This window comes from Thrips palmi, unplaced genomic scaffold, assembly GCF_012932325.1.
Source record: "Thrips palmi isolate BJ-2018 unplaced genomic scaffold, TpBJ-2018v1 HiC_scaffold_19, whole genome shotgun sequence".
NCBI lineage: Eukaryota > Metazoa > Arthropoda > Insecta > Thysanoptera > Thripidae > Thrips > Thrips palmi.
Window position 1 is genome coordinate 13,971,800 of NW_023144628.1, and position 25,256 is coordinate 13,997,055.

The 25,256-nt window shown below is 44.1% G+C and overlaps 2 protein-coding genes across 4 annotated transcripts; one reads left to right on the forward strand and one right to left on the reverse strand.

The window, feature by feature from the left end:
- Nucleotides 1-1,055: 1,055 nt before the first annotated feature.
- On the forward strand, nt 1,056-18,961 carry LOC117645784 (UDP-glucuronosyltransferase 2B15-like). Of its 3 annotated transcripts, none has more exons than XM_034386191.1 (7): nt 1,056-1,222; nt 3,550-3,882; nt 6,230-6,406; nt 7,676-7,882; nt 10,158-10,377; nt 14,579-14,798; nt 18,262-18,961. In XM_034386191.1, the coding sequence occupies exons 1-7, from the start codon at nt 1,094-1,096 to the stop codon at nt 18,560-18,562; spliced, it is 1,587 nt and encodes a 528-aa protein (XP_034242082.1). In that variant the 5' UTR covers nt 1,056-1,093; the 3' UTR covers nt 18,563-18,961. The 3 variants fall into 3 exon arrangements, with proteins under 3 accessions (XP_034242082.1, XP_034242083.1, XP_034242084.1); XM_034386192.1 differs by having other exon boundaries at nt 18,274-18,961; XM_034386193.1 differs by lacking the exon at nt 6,230-6,406 and having other exon boundaries at nt 1,061-1,222.
- Nucleotides 18,962-21,945: 2,984 nt separating this feature from the next.
- On the reverse strand, nt 21,946-22,976 carry LOC117646573 (ubiquitin carboxyl-terminal hydrolase 36-like). The gene is made up of 5 exons (XM_034387615.1): nt 22,863-22,976; nt 22,608-22,770; nt 22,353-22,532; nt 22,060-22,271; nt 21,946-21,969 (listed from the first exon to the last, which is right to left on the reverse strand). Exons 1-5 carry the CDS (start codon nt 22,974-22,976, stop codon nt 21,946-21,948), a joined length of 693 nt encoding a protein of 230 aa, XP_034243506.1.
- Between the last annotated feature and the right edge of the window lie 2,280 nt (nt 22,977-25,256).

Genomic DNA, 25,256 nt, shown 5'->3' on the forward strand with positions numbered 1-25,256 from the left:
CATGTTTGAGAAGTTTGCAGCTTTTCTCTCACCTGTTCCTCACGGCAATCCTACTTTTCATGGAAGCAAAGATGGGCTTCCACCTCAGCATGAAGCGTTTCAGGCTTTCTGCATTGGAGTAGAGGCGTTCCATGGTAGACTTACACAACGCCCTTGCAAAAAGGAAAATATATGGAAAATATGTGTCAATATATGACTCCTTATATGTTTCATGCATTGTCAATATAATTGTATCTTGCTCAATACATTGCAAATTATCTTGCGCTATACGTGGTTGATATATGGGGGTATATATTGGTGCCTGTTAATATATTCAGTCAAACTCCTCGTTTTGTCCCTCTTCTGGGTCCTTCGTTCTGTCCCGGAGTCATCCCCACCACTGGGAGTTAATCAGCCTGAAACTTTTTAGTGAGCAGTGCCAACTCGATCGCTGTCGCGCGAAAGCGATAGTGGGAGCAGTTCGTTCGCTGCTACCAGCCCCCAGGGCGTGTTAACTTCACATTTATTGAGATTTTGAGTGCCTTTACCTCGTCAACGACAAAAGGTCAAAAAGTTATGCACAGGGTAACCGGAATTTAAAATTGGTTTTGAATTTAAGTTAATCTTTGCATAACTTTTTATTTCCAGCCGTTGACGAAATAAAATGCCAAAAATCGCAAATAAATGTTCAGTAAGCACGCCCAGCTAGCCCCGGCCGTGCTGGCGAGCGCCACAGCGCTCCGGCCGGTTGGAGCAGGCTGGCGGCGGATGGACGCCGAGCAGACGAGCTGTTCTCAACCAGTGAACGCCAGGGCAAGGGGGGCGGGGAGGGTGTGGCTAGGCTCGGCCCGGCCGCTGGCTGGCCCGGGCAAGCCAGCGTCGGCGCTGCTGGTTGCTCGGACCGGCAAGCGAAGCGGGCCAGCGCCGAATCCTATGTCTGTGTCTCTCTCGCACACGACAGCGACCGGGCCCAGTAAGCTGCCAGAGAGAGAGAGAGAGAGAGAGAGAGAGAGGAGGGGGGGGGAGTGGGAAGTGCCGCTTATCAAGTGACCTTGGCCTAAAAGTAGCTGGTCGAAACTGCGCCCGAGCAGACCTCCACTTGGCCGCTAGCATCATGCCATCAAACACGTTATTTGCAGTCTTGGGATGGCTGGCCGTGTCACCTGCAGTCCCTTCCGCAGAGGCCTATCGAATCTTAGGCATATTTCCGGTACAATCACGCAGCCACAATATCATGTTCAAGGTATGTGAGTAGCGTAGGGTAAATGTCTACTTTAGAGGCTCCACGTCAGAGCCCCAAAAGTATAACATTGCATGTGGAATATCACGTACAATTAGGATATCATATTCGTTTTATAGCGCTCTTATAGCGCGTCTTGCCAAAGAGCTTCTTAGCGAAATGATTATTGCGCATATTCCTTTCCTTACTGTGTCTTTGGAGGATGAGAAAGTGCGTGCGGTGTCGGTGTATCTACTGCGCAATACTGCAGTATTTCCATATTTCCATACATGTTAAGGTCAACAAAATTGAATAGACTGAACAAGAAAAATTGATGACGTAATCAGGACGGTGACCCCCTCCCCCCCCCCTCTGTAACCAGGCGTACGCCTCAGCTCTACCTCCCCCCTAGGTGATTATGTAGGATTTGGACGACCCCCTATCAAGAGAGAGTGACTCAGTGATATCCAGGTATTTATAATTGATGTGATCAAAATTTTTCAATGTGCAAATAGAAGATCAAAAATCCCCCAAATGTGAACATCTTGGGTCCATTCCTAAAAGTAAAGCTTGTGTTGTTACCTACACCCCCCTGTAAATCCAACGGCAATACTTTTAGTACCTTTTTTTGGCGATACAATTGAGTATCGCCCATAAACGGCCTTACGGAAAAGTATTGCCTTCAAAACGGCGATACACAAAAGTATTGCCAAAATTTGGCGATACTTTGGAGTATTGCTACGATTTGGCAATAAACGTCGAACAAATCAAGGGGACAAGACCCTTGTTTAATGCCGTGGTTTTGGCAATACCCAAAAGTATCGCCAAATTTTGTGACTTCTGTATCGTCAAATTTTGGCGATACTTCTGTGTATCGCCGTTCTAAAGGCAATACTTTTCCGTAAGGCCGTTTATTGGCGATACTCAATTGTATCGCCAAAAAATGTACTTTAGTATCGCCTTTGCAATTGCAGTGCCTGTAAACGTAGGAATCAACATGCGTCATCCAAACATCCGGAATTCGGAAAAGTTACCCCTCTTGCTCTGCCCCTGGGAATTTCAATAACGGGGTGGGTCAAAGAGGATGACTTTTCCGAATTTCGATGTTTCAGCTTTGGAGGTAACTTGCATTCAGGATCGTTCAAGATAAGTTATCTCCGTCCCCTAAAATATGTCACGGCATGCAACATCCAAAAATTCTGAATTCTGAAAAGGCACCCCTCTTGATCCGCTCCTGGTGATCTCAAAAACGGGGTGGGTCCAAGGGGGTGACTTTTCCGAATTCAAGATGTTTGGATGAAGCATGTTGTTGACTGTTTGACTTCGTTCAATTTTTGGCAAATTCGAAATTTTTTGTCAAAATGTTGCAACAGGCTTTAAGGACAATTCAATACCTTTCGAATGAGCCCAGAATTAGCTCTCTAGCTTCATTTTTGAAGAAACGACAGCATTCAAAAAAGGTCTGTAACAAAAAACAAAATTTCTAACGCAAGCCATACCTTTTCGAAAGTCGGTATTTTCTGCTCAAAATTGGTTTTGAGGGGTTTCAGACCATAGCCAACAAGCTCGCAAAGTTTCATCGAAATTAGAGAGATCACTTGCGAAAGTATGTCGAACCATCATGGAATGACCCATAAACATTTGCTATTGCTTGAGTTTAGCATGTTTCACAATGTCAAACCCTTTGCAGGAAACAGTTGTCCCAATTTCACCCTGTTTCTCTTTGATACTCAAACTTACCGAAGCAGTAAGAGTTTACACTTTTTAAAAACTTGTTGACAAAAAACAAATCCGTAATTTTATGCAGTGAACTGAACGTTTCTCAGAAGAAATAACTCCATATTACTGTTGTAGCCAATAGTTCCTGGTTACTGACGGTTAAGGCTGTGAGAGGCTGAGTGAGTGGAGCTCTCAACGAGCCGAGCACTCTACAAACTGAAGAGTGTGCATGGCATGCTCTCCCAGGAAGTCAACCACAAAGCACGCTCCATCCTAAAGAGTGCCTGCAAGCACGCTCTACCCAGGAGCATGCTTTGCAAGCACGCTCCACGTTGGAGCATGCTCCAAAGCACGCTCCAGGATGAAAGCGTGTCTCTTCGTTGATAGGAGGCCTTGTAATAGCGACGCAGCACGAGTATACTAACCGAGGAGCATGCGCGCCAAGCACGCTACACTGTGGAGCGTGCTTGGCAAGCATATGCTCCTCGGTGTAGCGTGTGCTTGCAAGCACACTCCAGGATGGGGCGGGAGCGTGCTTGGTGGTTGACTCCCAGGAAGAGCATACCATGCGCTCTGTTCAGTTTCTAGAGCAAATGTAACCAACCATTCAACGGATTGTTTCGGTGCTCCAGGCCACGATGCAGGCGCTGGTTGACAGTGGCCACGAGGTGGTCGATCTTAGCCCCTTCCCCCTCAAGACACCCCGCGCCAACTACACCGATGTGGACATCTCAGCCGAGCTACCGTCGATGGTCAACTCGATGACGTTCAACGACATGTCTGACCTGTCCAGGAAGGGCTTGTTTGACATGATCCGGGATAGGGGAGGGGCTAACCTCTGCCGCAAAGTGTTCGAGATGAAGCAGTTCCAGGACATCATCAGGGGTGCATACGGCAAATTCGACGTCGTGTTCACTGAAATATGCTGCTCTGACTGCTGGACCGTGGTTGCCCACAAACTGCAGGTGAGCTAGCCTAATACTAATGTCCTACACTTTTATTGCGCATAATAATGGCCATATTGGTACATACGCAAGCTATTAATGAGGAAAAATATTCCCTATTGTGCTTAAGTATTCATAAAATTATATATCTTACTTTTGAACAAATTTAAACCTGACTGTCGTATTTTCAAATATGGCTAAAGTTACGGACAAAAAGTCCATAAGAATCTTAACACACATGACAGGAGGTTCATTTCGGTTTAAATGCACCTTCTCCAGCGGTTCTCAACCCTTTTCGACTCGATGATTCAACTTTGCCGAAAATTTCCAAAGAAATCGGAAAAAATGCGGAAATATTGAAGAAATAGGAAATAAAGATATTCTCGCCTCACTCAGCTCCCCAACGATGCGACTATTACATCGCTACAGAGTAATATCGCGGCCTCCTTTCTCCCAAAGAGTTAATCCTATACTTTCGAGACGGATTTTCCCGCTTGTTCACAGCGCTTGCAGGCCTTCAATTATCTGTGCAGCGACAAACAGGCTGTGGATTTTCCAGTTTCCGCAAATTTATGTTCGCGGGAGTGATCAGCCTGTAGGCCATCCGGGAAACTGCAGCGACCCCAGGCGACCTCAGCCACCTCGCCGCAACTCCTCAAAAAATTTTTGCGACCCCATTTGGGGTCGCGAGCGGAAGGTTGAAAATCGCTGACCTACTCCTAATTTCCTCTCACCAAAGGACGATGTTTTCCCGGAATTCGGATTCTGGCAATAGAACCTTCAAAAAACATAGCAAACAGATAGCTCTGGCTCAGTCGGAAATGCAAGCCCCGTATAGGCTGTAAAAGCTATTTTAGGTGCTTTTCTAAAGGTAAAGTGCCGAACATGGACCAGGGTACCAATCATAGACCATTTTTGTCAGCAAGTCCGTACCGCCAAACCAATGGACCAAGTTTTTCATGTAGTCTGCACTTTTGACTGCTAGAATCACGCGCGAGGAGCTAATCAATCTAACCGTTAGCCTTATGGTGAGAAAATAAAAGGATCCTCTGAGAAAGGGTCTGAAAACGGCCTGGTTTTAGGTAAGGTTAGGAATTCGCCAATTGGCCAAAGTTTTGGGTGTTAAAGCTCAAAAGGCGCAGAATGACTTCCTCTTTCAATTGGTAGGCGCCGTTTTTTGATTGGAAGACGGGTTTCGGCATAATCTTCCTCAAAAGCTGAAAAAAGGATTTTGTACCATATTGACGTGTAGCATTCCGTGTCACCAGTAGCTCTGGGACTGGCTGTCCAAACGATTTTGGCCCATCGGGCCCGTACTTGGTACGCCGAAATTTTGAGCTTGACGCCTGTTCGATGCGGTACGCGCAAAGGGTAGCTTTAAATATTCGGAAACATTATTACTTCCGTGCCATGCACATTTTCGGTAACTTCCGTGCCATCTTCCCACGTTAAAGTAAAGGGGGGAAATCAAAGTGAGAGAAAATTCTGCCTACCTCGGAAACGCGTTTAGAACAACCACTGGAATACAGGAAAAATTGTTTAAAAAATTAAAACGAAATTTTTTGGAAGTTTTTTAGGAGCTAAAAGGACCCACAATCTTGGCAACTTCCCTTACAACAAAGAATCCATTCATCATGAATGTCTCAAGAAATTTTCGTGGCACCCGTGGCAATTTTCGAGTGTACCCTACTAGAATTTCGACGGTCGCTACTTATCGGAATGCCCCTACCAAAACGCGAAAGGTGGCGGGGGATTATGTTGAGTCAGACCCAAATGTGGACTTGTGTGGATCACTAAAATCAGTGAAATTTCTAAGCCCCGAAAATTTCAAAGTATTTGCTTTTTAATGTTCAGTTCTCGAAATGAGGTTGTCTTTGTAGTAATCTCGGAGTGTATCGAATAAAATTGGGGTCAACGCTTGCTTCAGCCGAAATACAGGACGTTTCTTAAAAGTGATCCATGTTAGGTAACTTTGCCCTATTCCCTTCGAATTCTAGATATTTTATTGCATGTTGGTCCTATTTTTGCTGTTTGAGGAAACTTAAAGAAGATAAAGGGCGATACTGTCTTATTTCCCGTTGCAAAAGAGATTTTTTTGCCAGAATCATGAGAATGTCGTGAGGATAATTTCAGAGGAACGATCAAAAGTTAACGTTAATAACTGACTCAGAAACTAAAACGAAATGGGCACCCCTCTTTTCGGGAATATGTTAAAATATTATGCAGGAACTTTTACTCAAACATTTATTCGTCTGAGACAAGTATCGAAAGTAATGTTGAATGATCCTTCCTTTTCACTTCCGAATGCTCCTTTCTTTTCACTTCAAAATATCATTTATTTAAAGTGGATTCTTGTTGTTGTCCTTAGCTTCCACTCATCAGCATTGCAACGCAACCAGACTTTACCCAAATTCACGACAGGGTTGGGTCCGTCAACAATCCGTCGTATCTTGTTACGCCCTTCGAGCCGCTCGTCGGCAAGATGGGTCTGTGGGAGCGGTGCCGCAACGTCCTTGCTCTCCTCACAAGCATGTGGCTTGACAAGGTCAGTGAGTTGATTGATGCACTGCTTCGTTAGCACTACGACTTCCTGAAGTGATCAAAACTCACCAGGTCTAAAATTTGCGACTCATGAAGTCTTACCGTGAAGGTTGCAGCAAAGAAGTGTGATGGAGATATTCTCTTCAATACAATAGAAATCTGACGGAAAGTCTTCAAGGTACTTTAAAGTGTGTAAGGTGAGTTACAAAGTCAGCTGTATGATAGAAAAAGTAATTTTCATTATAATAAAGAAAATCTCCCTTCCAAGAATTTTAGAGTGAGCCAGAAGACCAGATCTCAGGTCTCATATTGATCGTACCTTAGAAACTCTAAGAAGATTTCTGGTAATTTCTCCCTGCAACGGATAGCTTCGTTTTGTCCTGTTTTGGCCCAGGTTATCACATTTTGATAACATTCATTCATCCATTGCAATTGTTTTGCACGAAAACCGCAATAAACTTTTTCCAGGGATCCTTAACTTACCTCATAAGGGCATCATAACGTTATCATAAGAGTTTATGTTATTACCCTTAACTTCTAAAATCTTTTCAAAAGGGTAGGATATTTTTTTATGTCTCGAATTTGTGTAGATATACTTTTGCAAGTACTTTCATAAGTCCGTCCCCTAACCTTTAGCAAACATTGTCTTATGTTACGTTATGAAAGCAGTGTTAGTTAAATGTTAAGTTATGTTAAAGATCCCTGACTTTTTCATGACGCTAATAAAACAATAAAAATTGTAACTGCCATTACAAGCAGTTAACGCAAGCCGGGGTAATATGAGACAATTTCGGGGTAATATGAGACGGAGTTTGGTTTGCGCAAGATTCAATCTGAGCTCGCTATTCGGCCACAAAGAGAGCCACTGCTCTAAAAAATTAATTACTCTTTGTTGGTAACATTTTTCGCCGTGAAGTCTGACAAGGATAAGTCATCAAATGCCACGAGCATTACAACTCTAACGATAAAAATCATGCGTCTCATATTACCCCGAAATTGTCTCATATTACCCCGGCCTACGGTAATCATCGCGCTTGTGCTAAGAAAACTTAACAAACTGTTTTTGGCCTTACAAAAAACAGCAGCTAGTTATAAACAAAATATTTTAAGCATACATCAGCTTACAAAGGAAATAATCCTTAATTTACGAGTTTTTTCTTCGTACAACAAAGTAAATTAGTTTGTATTGGTTATGCTCGGAACACTTCCTAAGGTTTAAAGCGTGTGAAATAACATTTTTGTCTCTATTACATTGGTTGTTCTGTATTTTCAGTGGTGGCTCCAATACCCCAGCGACGAAGTACTTCGCGAGCTCTTCGGCGAGGACACGCCGCCTATCTCCGAGCTCGTCCGGAACACCAGCCTCGTCATGGTCAACGGGCACGTGAGCGTCAACCCGGCGCGACCAGTCAACCCCAACGTCATCGAGGTGCTGGGCATCCACCTCAGGGACAAGCCCAGCGTCAACAACATCCCCTCGGTGCGGGCAAGATGAGCAGCTAAACATAACATATAACTACACTGGAAGCCAACGAATGCGGCGTCATATTCGTTCGAATGTTGATCCATGCTCAAACGAATGTGACACCCTACTTAAACGGCCGAGTCACGTTCAAACGAATGTGACATCGACAAAATTTACACTCCAACGAATATGACGTCACATTCGTTGGCTACCAGTGTACACTGTTTTGAACAACATTGTCCCCTAAAGGTTAGGGGGAATGTTGCAGGTACTTCCAATCCTTTCTAAAAGAAGTAATAAGTTGCGGGTTATAACTGAAACGCTTACAGTTGCGTTATGATACCTTTTTAAGGGAGGATCCCTGGAAGATTCCGCGGGGACACAACTTCCAGCTACAGCCCGATATTAGCTAGATTTTTTCTTTATTTCTGGGAAAAGAATTTTGGATTTCAAACGACTTTTGGCGCTTCAGTGAACACTGGCCTTATCGAGTGCTTTGCAAACTTACAATTGTACTCAGTACATTTCAATGGCAGAGCACTTGGGTGAGAACAGGTTGGGAAGTGGGCATAGATCGAGGCTTAGATGAAGTCACACAAGCACGCCTGGCAGTATAGGCGTGTGCATCTCATCTGAGTCGATGTGTGTACGCACTCTGAGTGTACTCGTGCGTACACTCTGAAGAGAGTGTACTGCACTGTGGCAAAAAGCTACGGAAAATTCTGTAAACAGCTTGTGGTAATTCTCCGTAGGCCCCTTATCAATATTCTCCGTAGGCTCTTACAGTATTTTCTGTAGGACCGCACAGTGATCTCCGTAGGACTATACAGTCTTCGAGGTCCTACGGAGAAGACTGTGCGGATTTACAGAGAATACTGTGCGGCCCTACGGAGAATACTGTAAGAGCCTACGGAGAATATTGATAAGAGGGCTACGGAGAATCCTGGCAAAAAAATTAACAGGATTTTCCGTACCTTTTTGCCACAGTGTGAGACCGCGGTGAGTAGAGTGTTCTGAGTACACTCTGCAGTTTACAGAGCGGTTGTCCCCCGGCGAGGCGAGGCACAGTGGGACGAAACGCGAAAAAAGTGGCCAGAAGTGGTATTTTTAAAACTAAGTTGTGGGACCTTCAACCTTTCGGATGTTGAAAAGGAAGGCCTGGGCTATCCAGAACACTAATTGGATTTACAATATGACACGCGGGTGAGCCCCTACGGAGCTCTAAACTTCACACATTTTCAGATTTTCGTGCATCCATTCCAACACGTGAATGTTATTTCTTCTGGCGGTCGCATCCTTAAGATAAAAGTAACATTTTGTATGTTTTTGGGAAGCTGGTGACCTGACAAATCGGGCGTTTGCCTTTGATTTTCCATTTTGTCTTCGGGTTAAAAGTAACACGCTGTTAAAAGTATTGCATAATAATGATTTTTCAACTCTAAAGGAGCGATAAGTTGAGTTGCGAACATTTGCGAACTATTCCGCCTTGTGTCGGCGGTAGAGTAGCCGGCCCCCTTTCCGGCTCATATCACCAATCGCCGCACATCGCGGCCCCTTCGGAGAGAAACGGTGTCAAAAGTGCCTCGCAAACTAGTTTTGATGAATTATTTTTTCGGCGTTGGTGAGCCTCCAGGCCTAAATTAAACTGACGAATGGTACCACGACCTGCAAACACTTCGGTCTGAATACCGATGGTTGGCAAAGAAGGTTGCCGATGGCTAGCGGGTGCCACGTGACATGGTTGGTGAGAACGTCACGTGTGGGTTGTTGGAACTGGCGTAACATCCGAAAGAAGTTTTCCTAGACTTTGACAGAAATGAGTTCTCTACCTTCGAATAACCCCGATTGGAGATTTGGGCGATGATTTGGAGGCTCCTTTAATTCTGACCACTTTTTTCGCATTTTGTCCCACTTTGCGGCTAGCTTCGATGAAGCATTTTTTCGGCGTTGGCTCGTCTCCAGGGCTATAGCAAATTGACAAATGCTGCCTCGACTTGCGAACACTTCGGTTTGAATTCCGATGGTTGGCAAAGAAGGTTTCCGAAGGCTTGCTGGTGCCATAGGGCATGGTTGGTGAGAACATTAGGTGTGGGTTCTTGCTTCTGGCGTAACATCCCAAAGAAATTTTTCTAGATTTTGACGGAAATGAGTTTTTTTACCATCGAATAACCCCGATTAGACATTTTGGCGTTGATTTGGAGGTTCCTTCAATTATAACCACTTTTTTCGCGTTTCATCCCACTGTGCGAGGGCTCCCTCGCATCGGTCTAACGGGCATGCTGGTGCGCAGGCGATCCGGCAGTGGATGGACGACGCGGAGCACGGCGTCGTCTACTTCTCGCTGGGCTCGCAGGTGCGCTCCGATTCGCTGCCCAAGGCCACCATCGAGGCCCTGCTGGCGGCCTTCGCCGCGCTGCCGCAGCGCGTGCTCTGGAAGTACGAGGACGCCATCCTGCAGCCGCCGCCCAACGTCAAGATTGCGCCGTGGCTACCGCAGAGCGACGTCCTCGGTGGGCAATTTAACGCGTGTAACATCAATTTGCAAAGGACGTGACAAAATGCCAAGGGATCCCCAACCGAGCCGGCGAGTGTACACTGACGTGAAGTCAAAAGCAACTTTTCGACTTTTTTGTGACTTCTTGGTTATTTTTTCACGTTTTGTTTATCTTTTTTTTACTTTTTGCGACTGTTTTGCCTTGGAACTTTTTGACTTTTGAACGACTATTACTGACAGCGTTCACTGACTGTTAGAATTTTTAAAGGCTGTTTCGTTACCTGTTTGTGACTTAATACTGGTTTTTCTGTTCCTCTTTGACTTTTGTGACTTTTTGACTTCAAAAGACTTTATTAATGCCTTTTTTTACCCGCGTTCACTGACTTTCGCCGGTTGGGGACCTCTTGCCAAATTCACTCTCTACGAATATGACGTCACATCCTTCAAATAACAGTGCACCTCAAGAGGAAGCAGGACAGGATCTTCCTCCTTCCTCCTTCGCGAGCTCCTTCGTCACTCTGTAACCAAGCACGGAAAAAGATACTCTACGAAGAATCGCTTCGTAATACGAAAAAACTGAAATCATTGTAAAATTTTGAAATGCCTCGTATTATGAAGCAAAATCCTTCGTAACTCTAAGCATTTCTTCATAAAAGGAAGCAATTCTGCAACGCCTCGTAGGCTTCTTTGTGTGCAAGGGAACAAATTTCGTATGCATACAATTCAGTTTCATGCGGAAACGGCACGATAAGGGTTTTGAATACAGCTCCTCGACACAAGGTGTCGACTTCCTACACTGATGTATAGCCTAAATGTGTTTGTGCAAATTTTGTACGAGGCATCACAGTTTTTTGTGCACACGAACCTTTCGTTCAAAATTGTTCGCGCGTTCGTACAAGGGTAAATAAGTCCAGTTTTTCGTACAAAAATTGTGTGAAACGTTCGCGTGCACAACAAAAAGAAACCTTGTGATGTGTCGTACAAAATTGTACATGACATTTTGTTCGTACTGCTGCACGCTGACAGCTCCTTATGCTTTGCTCAATATTACGCGCATTGCACTTCACGTAAGGCATATGTCACGCCCTGCGGCGTAGGCCAAGCCCCTCCGCCACTTGAGCCTTGTCAAGGTCTAGATAGTCATCAACGTGACAAAGCATATTGCCGGGACAGACGACACGTCAAGAAAAACTCAGCGAGAGTCTGAGAGAGAGTGCACAGTGCTTAAAAACTTGACGAAGAATTCGAGGGGTTACCCACTTCGGGAATCGTGTGTACAGTTAGTCCGGAAATCATTCGAAATTCTTTCAAAATTTTATCGAACACACGTAAATTTTTAATGGAAAGTCATATTTTTCTTGTAATAGTGACACAAAACACTCAAAAACAAAGGAAATCTTCTGACAATTTTCACTTTTCTCATGGGATTAGTTCGGGAATCGTGGGTATCCGGAATCGTGTGTACACCAAAGTAACGAGTGGGTAACCCCTCGCGAAGAATTGCTTCGTAAAACGAATAAGGCATTGTAAAATCTACAAAGAAATGCTTCGTATCACCCACGAAATTTTATGTACAATTTTGTACGAGACATCACAAATTATTGTGCAGACGAACTTTTCGTATATTTTTTGTACGAAACCGCGTACAAATTCCTACGAGAAGTTCGTGTCCCACAAATAACAGGAAAAGTAGCGATATACATCGGCAACTTTGGCCCGTCCCGTACATTAACACTAGAAGCGCCGGGTTTTCGGATTACCGTAAAGCGCCGAGCGGGCCAATTTGACCCAAGGGCATTTTCGTCGTACATGTCAACTCTTGAACCATCATTTCGACTCAAAGGGAACCTAAAACGGATTTGTAGACCCTTAGCAAGTCAAAGGATAAAATTTGGTGCACAGGGGTCGCAGGGGACGAGGTAGGCAACCCGCAAACCATGATTTGCTGTTCTTAGTGTTTTCTACTGTGCCTCGTTGCCGAAACGTTTTTGATGATAATAGATGGCATAATTGTAATCGTCTTGTGATCGAGATAGTGACCTTTGATCAAATTACTGAACCGGAGACCATTAAGACCTGGCCAAACCTTCAAAGCATAGCTGCAAGGCATGCCCGGAAACCAGGATTCATAGCAACGGAGAGCTCATAGTAAGGAGGATTGAGTGCTCGATTCAGTGTGTGCTAAAAAGGCTGGAATGTAAGAGACATGTGTAAACACCTTCGGGTACTCAATAAACTCGCCACAACCAGCAAAGCGCGTAGTAGGTTCTAATTTGCGTCCGTTCGTCAACTAGCATTCCGTGATCTGTCCTAACCAGTTTTGCTCCTGCTGTATCCCTGAGATGGGTTTCCGTGTCGTCCATCGTCGTGACCGGCTTGTACAGACATCTAGGGAATTAATTGTTGCCGAACTTGTTAAAATGTACGGAGGCAAGTGAATTACCTTGAAATACTAGACACGAGAGCAACAAAGTGGACCTCGGCATTTTATTTATCAAGTAAGTGATAGAGTTCTTTGTCCCAAGGATTCGGGCTGGGCGTGCTATGAGTGCCACTGAAGGTAGACTAGCGCCTCAGTGTTCGAGAGACACCCTAGGGCGTTTAGAAGTCAATCGGGTTACCCAAAATGCCTAAGACATTGGCAGTTTACGTCAAAGGAAGCTGCACGATGTCTCCAGCCAGAAAATGTATTGCGGGTTGCCTACTTCGTTATAAACGCGGACCTAACGCATTCCTAATATGACGTGAGTTATTTTCAGTGGTGAAGAATCAGTTCATAGCTCGTTACGTTGTGTAGAAACGCGAAAATGTGGTCAAAATGCCGTGTGGGTCAATCTGGCCCGCTTGGCGCTTTACGGTAAAAGTCAATTTATCTCGGTCAAATATGGTCCGAGAACGTCCAGATTTCGAATTTAGACGCATTTCATCATTCTAGGAAAAGTCAGAAATTAGGGGGCTGCCACTTTCATTTTGAAAAGTTGAAATTACAGTTCAAAACTCAAAATGGGTCAAATTGGCCCGTTCGGCGCTTCTAGTGTTGAGAAACGTACGAATTTCTCCTATGTTTGACCCTGACGGGAATTAAATCTGAGTCTGGGGTTAAAATAAATGTCGTTTTCGTCATCAGCACCCTCAAAAACGTCAGAAACAATGCAAAAACTCGAAAAAAAAGAATGTTCCAAAAATACCCCGCTGGGATTTGAACCCGGGTCCAAACTTCTCCGATTTGCTCGAAACTGGCACCATTGGTTTTCTCTCGTCGCCCCGATTCCAAAAATACCCCTACATGCCCTCCTAGCTGCATCCGTTGCCGAGATCCTCCTCGACCCCATGTAGACCATGATGCACCTGCAGCAGCGCCCCCGGGGCTCGGATCGGATTTGCTGCCACCGGGCGGTTCTTAGGGTCACCCAAGGAGGCTGCATACCAAATTTGGTCAAGATCGGACCACGGGAAGTCCTCGGACGAACGAACGGACGAACGAACGAACGAACGAACGAACGGACGCACAGCATGCATCATACTATATGCCCGTCCCTCCGTCATTTTTTTACAAAAAATAAACGGGACGGGCCAAAAATGTGATGTCATGTACAAAATTTGTACAAAAACATTTAGTAAGCATGGAGTAAAATCCTCCGTAATACGAAGCACTTCTTCATAATACGATGCAATTCTACAAAGCCTTCATTTTCTTCGAGGAAGCAAAAACTCGCGCAATCATGTGCACAATACACGGCCCTCAAAATCACGCGCGAATCATTGAGAATCGCGAGAAATCAAGCAATCCGAAATCAGGCAGAATAACACAAAACCAGGCAAAATCAGTCCGAAATCATTTCTTTCCGAACACAATCACACACAATCTTACTCTCCATCCCCCTGGTGCGTCGCGAAATAAGGCAGAATCAGCCATGAAATCAATTAAAACCATGCGCAATTACACACAATTACACACAATCACGCGCAATCAAGATAACATTTTTCAAATCAGACAAAATCACGCAAATTATTCAAAATCACGTGAATTAAGCGAATCATGCGAATCATTGCGTTTTCCGAATCATGTGAACACGAAAATCCCGAGTTTTTGCCCCCTCGATTTTCTCTGTAGTTATAAAGCAAATGCTTCGCAGGCTTCTAAGAGTGTGTAACGATTGCGTCGCACTCCTTGAACCACAGTGTCCTTGAATGAAATGAACGAACATTGCCTCCAGCCCATCCCAAAGTGCTCGTCTTCATGACGCACGGCGGACTCATGGGCACCACCGAGGCGCTGTCGCTGGGCGTCCCCATGATCGGCATCCCCATCTTCGCGGACCAGGGCCCCAACATCCTTCAGTACGCGGAACTGGGCATCGCCCGGGAGCTGAGCCACCGGCACATCAGCAAGGACACTGTGCTGGCCACCATCCGCGAGTTCACCACATCCAACAAGTAAGTACAGTAGGCCGTCGGACCTCTTCGGTAGAGTGGGACAGGCGAGAATTTTCGGCGTGACCTCTCCGTCACGCTGACTAGTGGCATGACTTTTCTCATGAAACGCATTCACCCTCATTCCGGGAACATGACGTCTCGTTGAGACGAATGTGACAAAATATAACGCGCCTTTGAGCATTGTGTCACATTACGTGAATCAGTCCTAAATAAACTTAATAAATTATTCACACTTAAACGAAAGTGACACGTTGCTCAAAGAAACGTGATGTTTTTTCCCATTCGTCTAAACCGAGGTGCAAACAACTTCGCTAAAATTTGTACACCATTATTTCAAATTCACATTATTTCACGATATTTCGTGTCATTTCACGCAATTTCGCGTTATTTCACTGTGGCAAAAAGCTACGGAATATTCTGTAAACAGCTTGTGGTAATTCTCCGTAGCCCCCTTATCAATATTCTCCGTAGGCTCTTACAGTATTTTCTGTAGGACCGCACAGTATTCTCCGTAGGACCTTACAGTGATCTCCGTAGGACTATACAGTCTTCCATGTCCTACGGAGAAGACTGTGCGGACTTACAGAGAATACTGTGCGGCCCTACGGAAAATACTGTAAGAGCCTACGGCGAATATTGATAAGAGGGCTACGGAGAATTCTGGCAAAAAAATTAACAGAATTGTCCGTACCTTTTTGCCACAGTGTTCACCGTTATTTCAGGGGAAATGCTCTGCAAACTGAACAGTGTACATAGTACGCTCTTATTGGAGCATACCTGTAAGTACGCTGAAACTGGAAGCGTACTTACGGGTATGTAAAATTGCCGAAGGAACAAGAATATACATATTCTTGTTCCTTCGGCAATTTTACATAAGAATACCAATTTTCAGTCACTTAGCACCAAAAACCTCACAGTAGTAAAGAAACTCCCAAATTAAGTAAGGGAGGGTGGGGAACCATGACCACTTTTTTTTGTGCCTCCCTCTACTCCACCGTGTGGTTCGAAAAGTTAAGTTTCCAGCATGAGGGGATTCTTTGGACCTCTTCCACCCATTGGAACTTGTCTGCAATGCACGGCAGGCTCACAGAACATTTTGGAAAATAAAACGCAAAGTGGTCATGGCGCCCCACCTATGGGGTACCATGACCACCCCGTGGGGCACCATGACCATAGTAATTTTTTGGCCCAAAAAAGTGTACTTTCTACCAGTATTCTCATTGAAATTGTTTCTATCGCTGTCCTTACCATCAGGCCAGTCAACTTAACTAAAAAACACTGTAAAAACCTTCTAAGTATCAAACGTTCTAAGATGCCTTAAAATGGACGGTTTAAAACAGTTAAGGCTCTAAGGCTTTCAAATTTCACATCCAAAGCTGTGACATGTGTTAACATTTTATGTTTGTCTTGCTAAGACGAATCCAAATTCGTATGCAGATTTCAATTTGGTAAATTTTAAGAAAATTATCGCGGTTACTACACTGCAAACAATCGAATTAAATGCTGTTTCTCATAATGCCAGAGCCATCTTGGTGCAAAGTAGCCACGGATCGCCTTCGCGGCCAACTTTTGCGGTTTGGAGCTCATTTAGTGCAAGAGAAACTACCATTTCAAGTCTCAGTTTCAGAACCATTCTTAAGGTTACTGTAAGGTGAAAAAACTATCTTCCAAAGTATAGGTGGCAGTGCTTTGGTTTTTAGTGATTTAGTTGCTTACTATGAAAAACTTATACAGCCACAGACTGGACTCCCAACTCCCATTAGTTCCAAAGTTATGAGGGTTTTAGTGTTATTTTAGTCGTTTACTAAAAATTCTCCTTGCGATGAACCAAAAAGTTTACGGAGGTGTGATTTTTTATTTTGAGGCCCAATGGACATGCAAACAGACTAGCAAAGCCGGATTCGACAATATATGCATAGATAAGCTGTAAATTCTGTTTGAAAAATGCGTTTTGAATTTTTTACTTAAATTTGGTAAAATTTTGGTATTTTTAGGTGTTTTTTTGTGTTTTTTGAGAAAAATTCCTGTTTCATGTTGGAATTTTGGAAATCCGGCTTTGCTACAAGATAGGCAAATCAATAAAGAACTTGTAAAACAAAAATCAAGTCTCGACAACTTTTGGTTCATCGCAAGGAGAATTTTTAGTAAACGACTAAATTTGTTACGTAAACTTCAATAACTCAGAAAATAATGGGAGTTGAGTGCCTCAACTTTGGGTTTAAGTTCATCTTATAGTAAGCAACGTGAAACCTAAATACAAACATAATGCCACAATTATTTTATAAAATGATATTTCACATTTTTTCACTTTACAGTAACCTTAATCTTCCTGGTGATTCACGATTTGTGATAAAACTATCTATTCTGCAGCAATTATTCAAACCTTATACATTTTCAGAAACAAAAGCAAATTTTCGACGAAAATGAATCATTATCAGGCCAAAATATGAGAAAAAACACTCAAATATGTATGGTCATGGTGCCCCACTAAAAAGTGGTCATGGCTCCCCACAATGCAGTTTACGACTCTTAGGCTCCCCGAGCAAGCAAAAAGCTACTTAGACTTAAATGTAATGTTGGATATTTTGCCGGAGAGCCGACATTTTGAGAAAAACCTAAGACATCGAACTTATCTCCTCAAATGTGCGAGTGAGAAAAATTATCTCAGATTTGAAAAACGCCCAATTTAGCCAAAACGCTGTAACAAAAATTTTGGCGAGGTGCTATGGTCGTACCCTTGAAGCTAGAAGGTAGGGCTCTGGCTGAACATAGTTAGAATTCTATTCTCTCGAAAGTCCGGTCGACCGGTTGCCGTCGGCAAAGTAGTTCCTGAGAGCGAGGGGGGTGGTCATGGTGCCCCACCCTCCCTTAAAAAAAGTGGCAAATTTAGAAAACATTGGTTTTCTCGGCCAATAAATTTTTTAGCGACCTAATATTTTAGGATGTTTTTTCTTACCATAAGGGCATCTCAGAAAAAATTTTTTGGTCAAAATTGGAGAGGGTCATGGGAAGGCGTTGCACGTATTAAATAAATTAGCTCACTATGAAAACCTTACAACCTAATTCACGCCTCACAAAAGAGAGCAGCTTGTTAAAACCAAGTATGTAGAGCATACATAAGCTTACAAAGAAAATACGTCGTAATTTACGAACTATTTCTTCGCAGAACAGAGTTTATGTATGCATGCTTAAAACACTTCGTAAGGTTTTTAGCGTTCAAATATACAGCCTTAAAAGCCTACGGAGCACTTGCTTCATAAGTGAAAATAAAATAAAAGTATTGTGGAATCTCTTTGTACTATTAAAAAGAAATGCTTCGTATTTGGAAAGATTTTGCTTCACAATTACGAAGCATTTCTTCGTAGACTCGTAGACTCCTTCATTTTCTTCGTAATACGAAGTAATTCTTCGTAGAGTTTTTACTGTGTAGAGTGTACACGTTTCTTCACACTACAATCGTCAGCAATGCCCTCAGGTACCGGGAGCGTGCCAAGGAGATCGCGGCGCGGTTCGCGGACCGACCCCGCAGCGCCGCGCGCGAGGCAGTGTGGTGGACGGAGTACGTGGTGAGAAACCAGGGAGCGCGCCACCTCCGTCCTCTGGGCGCCGACCTGCCGCTGCACCAGTACCTGCTGCTGGACGTGGTGGGCGTGTTCCTGGCCGCCGCGGCCGCCGTGCTGCTGGTCTTCGTCGCCGCCCTCAAGAAGGTCCTCCGCCTCGTGTCTCCAAAGCAGCCTCCGAGACAGAAACGAAAAACTCAATAAGGGGCTGTTTGACACACTGAAGTCCTTACGGATACCGTGTTTGTAAATTACGGAGACTTTTGTGCAGCCTTGTACACAGTAAAGTTCACACATAAAGGTCCCGTAAAGTATGGACCTACCTTGTTCGTAATGGACTCAAATCTTCAAGACTTCTTATGTTGGTTCAACATTAAAATATGACATGTTTTGAGATATAACTTATACGTGCTATTTAGATTTTTGGGTATGCTCTTTAATTTTTGTTTTTGTTACTCAAAATACTTTATTCTGCTGGAAATATGTTTATGGGTGACACGAAACAGTTCCGAGATGGGCTCACATGATGTACGCACACTTGTCCGAAACGTATTTTTCACGATATTCATGCACTTCGATTAAATGTGCATAGTAAACACTTAATTAGCGCAATAAAATTAAAATAAGCCCTTTTCTTTACTGGTACAGCGTGCGAAACTCTGCTTAAACACGTTTGCTGCCATACGAGAACACGCGTTCTCGTATCGGGCGGGCCAAAACTGCGGTACGAGAAAATGCCGCCTCGTATTTTGCCACATTTTTGTTCTGGCCAGAACGAGGAAACGGGAATTGGTAGGGAAGTGAGACCAAAAAATACGATTTCAAGAAATCCTAGGAGTCACGAAGTCAATTTGATTATTGTGTAAGAGTGTGGAGAAAGAAAAGAAGTAGTGTTGTGAAGTTGTGGCTCAGGGGACTACCAATGGCAGTGGTACCAATGTGGTCGATGTGCCACCCGTCGAAATTTAAACTTGACAGTAAATAGAAATCAAAATGCTGGTAAATTCAAAAAATTCCAATGCTAACCCGAGTAAAAATAGAAGGCTGCAGAAAGGCTGACGCACGGCTGACGCATGGCTGTATGGACCGTTTTTTGGCTGTATGCATAGCTGCCATGGCTGCGTTGCAGCCATGTCGCAGCCAAAGCGACATCCTGGACTTGCAGCCATCCACGCTGCAGTGGCTGGTCTGGCTGTTTTACGGAGCGCTTTGGCTGTGAAACGCTTCAGAAGCTGCGCACAGAAGCCTTTTGGCTGCCCTAAGCAGCCTATAAACGCTGCCACGCACAGCCAACTTAGCTGCAATGGCTGTAGGCTGCGCGTCGCAGCGTGTTGGCTGCTGGCGCCAGCCGGGCCGTGGCTAGACGTTACAGCCATGTAGGCTGCCACGGCTGTAGGCTGCGCGTAGCAGCGTGTTGGCTGCTGGCGCCAGCCGGGCCGCGGCTGGATTTTACAGCCACGCGGGCTGCAATGGCTGTAGGCTGCGCACTGCGCGTCGCAGCGTGCTGGCTGCTAGCGGCAGCCTGGCCGCGGCTGCACTTTCCAGCCACGTAGGCTGCAATGGCTGTAGGCTGCGCGTCGCAGCGTGTTGGCTGTCGGATGCAGCCGGGCTACGGCAGGACTAAACAGCCATGTAGGCTGCAATGGCTGAAGGCTACGGATTGCGGCATGGTGGATGCTGGCGGTATTCAGGCAACGGTCGAATTCCTTGATTAAAGGGCTATAAAAAATAGAAAAAAAATAGACTGGGTGCGTGGTATGCTGATATTTGAGTTGAATACGTTAACATACATAAGCCATGCAAGTTTCGTAAAAATCGGGAAACTTTTTTGTTATCTTTGATATCTCGGGAACGGTAAGTCCTACATGAAATTACTTACCAGATTTGGATCCGGAACGGTGTTCGGACCCTAGAAAATCTACAAAGGGCTCCATAGAACTTCAAAGGGCGTAACAGGGACCCTCAAAGGTCCTCATGGGGACCTTCATGAACTAAGGAGTGAAGCCTCGTAGCGATATGGATGCTGCCGATGGCATCCACGAGGCTGCAGGATGCGGCCAAGATGTGGCTCTGACCCACAGCTTCATAGCTGCCGGGGGCAGCGTGGGCCGGGCGAAAGAAGGCTTCCTGGAGCATCCTGAAGGCTGCGGGGTGCAGCCTACAGCAGCGCCTCACAGCCTCCAGGCTTCCGGGGGAGCGTGGCCCGGGCGAAGGAAGGCTGCCTGGGGCATCCTGAAGGCTGCGGGGTGCAGTCTAGAGCAGTGCCTCGCAGCCTCGTGGCTGCTGGGGGCAGCGTGGCTCGCGAAGGAAGGCTGTCTGGCGCATCCTGAAGGCTACGGGGTGCAGCCTACAGCAGCGGGGGCAGCGCTGACTGGGCTCCAAAGGGACACTTCAGTGGCTGGCAGGTGCAGCCAGAGACGCTGCACCGGCTGCGGATGGCTGTATTTTGGCTGACGTATGTCCGAATACAGCCAATGTCTGCAGCCATCCGAGTTCCATCCGCGCGTTGTAAGCAACCTGGAGGGAGCCAGCCTGCAGCCAATCTGCAGCCTATAATTTTCTCTCGGGAATGTATTCCACAGTGTTCTGACAATGGAACATCTTTAGTCCATCATTATTAAAATGTTCTTAGCAGAAAGAAGGCAGTGTAGACTGAAAATTTCAAGGCTAACTTTCCATACAAGAATGTCATCAAAACAATTGATGACACGGTTGTAACATGCACGTGCATTAAGGATAAATGTCATCAGTTTGTGATTATATTGTAGTATTTAAAGAGTGGTGCAAATGACATCCACTATTTTGTCATAAAGTGACAACAATATTGATCAATAAATGAGATAAAAATTTAAACCCTTGACCTCACCTTTGGCTCTTCCCCCTTTGAAGTTTTCACTGTAAGTGGAGGTACCTTTGGTGTGAATAAAGACTTGACGACTTTCTCAGAAGGTTGTGTTTGTGATGGTTTCGTGTCATACATGCTAGGGGAGAACAACTTCTCTGGTGGCCTCACAGTCCTTTTAGGTGGGGGACTTCTCTTGGTTGGTGTTATCGGCACAGGCCTTTTGTTCCTGAGCAGTGACTGAGGCTGTGCAGGCCTTGGCACAGGGACTGGCTTGGGTTCTGGAACTGATGGTGGTTCTACTTGTGCCTCTGATGCATTGCCATTTGCAGTTACCTATTAGACAGCATCACCCAACACATTAATTTTCGAAAAAGGTGATGAGCCATGGAATCAAGGATATGAATACATGCCTCAATTTTCTGCAGCTCATAAATTGCTATATATATTGATCTCTTCACCATAAATCCACTCAGACCACCAGGATAATTTGGCCAAACCTTAAAAGGATTACATATTTGTAATGACAGGCACGATGTAGACTTGAACAGTGACTGTGAGCAAGGAACTTACTGCTGAATCATTAAATAAAGTTATAGTCCCATCAGGGCACAATGCAATGCCAATATAATGGCCACTGCGCATACTTGGTCCTGTGTGAAGGACACCACTTGAAAATCGGTATGCTGCAGAACCCACCTTCAGTTTAAGTGGGACACACACTTCTTGCATAATTTTAGAAGAATTAAGATTCTTTTGGAAATTGAACCTGTTGCACAATCAATTACACATTAAGCTTGTAAGGAACATTTAAAGAAAGGCAACCTCCAGACAAACAAGTGTACCTCTTCAAATTTACAACAAGATATTGGGGATAGTATTTCACTTTTACACTATTGTGAAATATAGCCATTTTCTTTTTGCACGCCTCACAGTCATGGAGCACATCCTCTGTTTCGTTTAGTAATTGTTCAATACCTCTCTGAATGGAATTAGTATCATGAGACAGGGGCATAAATAAGTGCAAATAAAAATCATCCACCTCATGGATGGACTTGCATGAACAAATTCCTGCAAAAGATACACAAATAATACAGTTTAACAGGTTTCAATTCCAGGAATTAAAAGTGACACCACATTAGTTGTCTTCACCTGTCAATCCCAGCAATCCACCAAAACACCTGTAAGTTGCAGGTATGATGTCCACTGCAGGGTCACCTTCCAATCGCTGCAGGATCCTACTTTGCAGTTCACTGGATATTATTTCGACAAACTGGACCAAAAACTCATGGGCATCCTCCTGCCTGCCCAATTGGAACAGCTTGAAGTGCACTGAAACACCCACATTTAATAAACAGCTAATTCAATAACTAAATTAACAGCAAGAAAAGTCATAACGGTACTCACAAGGGTACAGAGACGTGATTGCAGTTGGACTGACAGTTTTGTTTTTCTTCATTTCGCAAAACACGCTGTACACAGCACACAGTAAAGAGGTGCAAGGATTTTTCTTGCACTGAGGCCCCTCAACAGTCAATATTGTAATGAAAGCAGGGATATGGAACAAGGCCTAGACAAATTAACAAGCAGCATCATAAATACACCATATCCAAAACAAACGCGCAAGTGATGTTAGACACCTACTCGAGACTAGATAAATACCTGCAAAACACTATTTTGATAGCATGTCTCATTAATATTGATGAGACCTGCATGGTGGTGGTGACCACTGACAGGTTCCCATCCTTCAGGAATAGGCTCCTGCCTGGATGCCATTGCAGGGCGCTGAGAACAATCCTCGTAACAGACAAAATAATTCATTAATCTTCATATGAATATTAGTATGACATCATTTGATCAATACATATTACAATTGTGACATTTATTTGGAGTCGAGTTTTATTCAAGCTGTTTCCAAGTTTTAACAAAAAAGCATAAAATCTGATAAAGAAAAGCAACAACACCGTAGGGTTAAGGCAACTGTGAACTACACATATTTCAGGACTTCCCGCGTCCGGACGGGCTCGCGAACAATGTCACGTCTATAGAAATGTCTTCTGAAGCTCTTAAAACTTACCTTAATTGAAAATAGTATTATAACAATATTAATTTACCGCCCCGATAACTTAAATCACAAGGCCAGTCTTCTTTGAAGAGAGAAACAATAACAACGAATTCGAATTCAACATGGCGGCGCGCTCGTTAACCGCCAGCGCGATTTCTCATACTTCCAGGCCTCACCCGACCGGAAACCGCCCGGCGGGGTTCCGGTTCAGTTCCATCGGAATACCCTATTGGACTTTCTTCGTGTATTGTGACCAACGCAGTTCTAACAACTGCTTCATGGTGAGACTACTTGGGTCAACTAATAAAATTGGACTTTCTTTCTGTGTTGGAGGGAAGGAAAAGAAAAACATTGCAACAAATAAATTTATTTATACAATTTGTAGCATTCACATTACAGAAGGAAATTCAAACCTGAACTTCATCCGCAATAGCGTACAGCAGGAATGCCATGAACTCTTGACAGTCTTGGGTCCGTTTGTGTTCATATGAACTCCAGTACTTCGCAACAGTATTCTGCAAATTTAAACAACAAATAACCAACTGATAAATGTTCAATCATGTGGGGTTTTAAGTAAATTTCATTTGAGACTTCAGGTACCAAAAAATCTTGGCAAAAATAAGACTGCTTGCCACAAGACAAATTGCTTAAATTGCTTGCTAATGATGAAACAATGTCACCATTGTAATTGCTATCTTCATTAGCAAAGTGTCGGAATGACCTCTTGGCAATGAATTGACTCAAGGAAGTACTAAACAACAACTGGAGGCATAAATTTAAATAGCATATGTTGAGCCCTGGATTTTCTAAGCCAGTGTCTTTGGCATCCTGCAAATAAACGATAAGTACCATCAACTTCAAATCAACTGTAATTGATGCAATTTGAAGAGACGTTTCATTCATTCGATGTACAAACTTGCATCATAATAGACATAGAAATAGCCATTTCGATGTGCCATGTTTCAAAATGCCTCATAATAACCTCACAACACCCCTACTAATTCGTAGTACTAGTTAGGAATATTCATTCCAAGGGCTTCGCCTTCTAAATCGTCTTCATGACGCCAGCGTCGGAATACATTCAATTCAATTCATTGGTTCTATTTGTTGTTCTTTCGAATTGTTTGGTCCACCCGACATTCGTCATCCTTTCCTTCCAAATGCACCCGACATTAATACTTTATGAAACCAGGTTGACCAACATTTCGTATGAACTCCGAACCGTTTCTACGCCTTTCAAAGCAGCTTTTACGTACAGAACATTTTAGAAAAAGCAGACACAACTTTCTGAGTGTTCATACAGTTTCATTTATTTGCACTTTCTCGATTATTGCTGACAAATGTTTTTGCGACATCACAAGAAAAGTTGCCTACCCTGCCACGGGATCCCGTCATCCCGACTCGCAAACCCCGCTGTCCACACTGGGTGTCGCTCCATATGGCTCCGCCATTTTATTTTATTTAATTTTTAGTTCGTTGGGCGAAGCCAATTAACTAATCCAATCATATATCCGACACTGAAAAATACACATCCGAGACTCAAAAATACAAAATATATATCTGACTGGTAAGGATTGTCTTAAAAAACCATCATAAATAATTTTTTTCCGCGATTAAAACGAGCAGATGTAAAACATTTACCGGACGCCGATTCGAACACAAGCATGGCCGCCGCCGTCGGCTGCTTCGAGTGGAGGGGGAAAACTAATGAGGTTTTGTTATGGGCCGCCGCCGCGACATCCGGTCTTCCTCCTCTTCTTCTTTAGCCCGAAGTCCTCCATTGGCTTGAAATTTTGGTTTGAACTTAAAAACATATCAAATTGATTGTAGCCAAAGGGTCAGTGATGAACACCTCAGCACCTCAAATTGAAAGGGGAAAATTCATTAAAAACCTCGAAAACTGGTCTCATATTACCCCTTCTACGGTAGGTGTTTGAATTATTTGTGTCATTACTTTCTGTGCTTCTTTACAATTACAGATCCAAATTGAT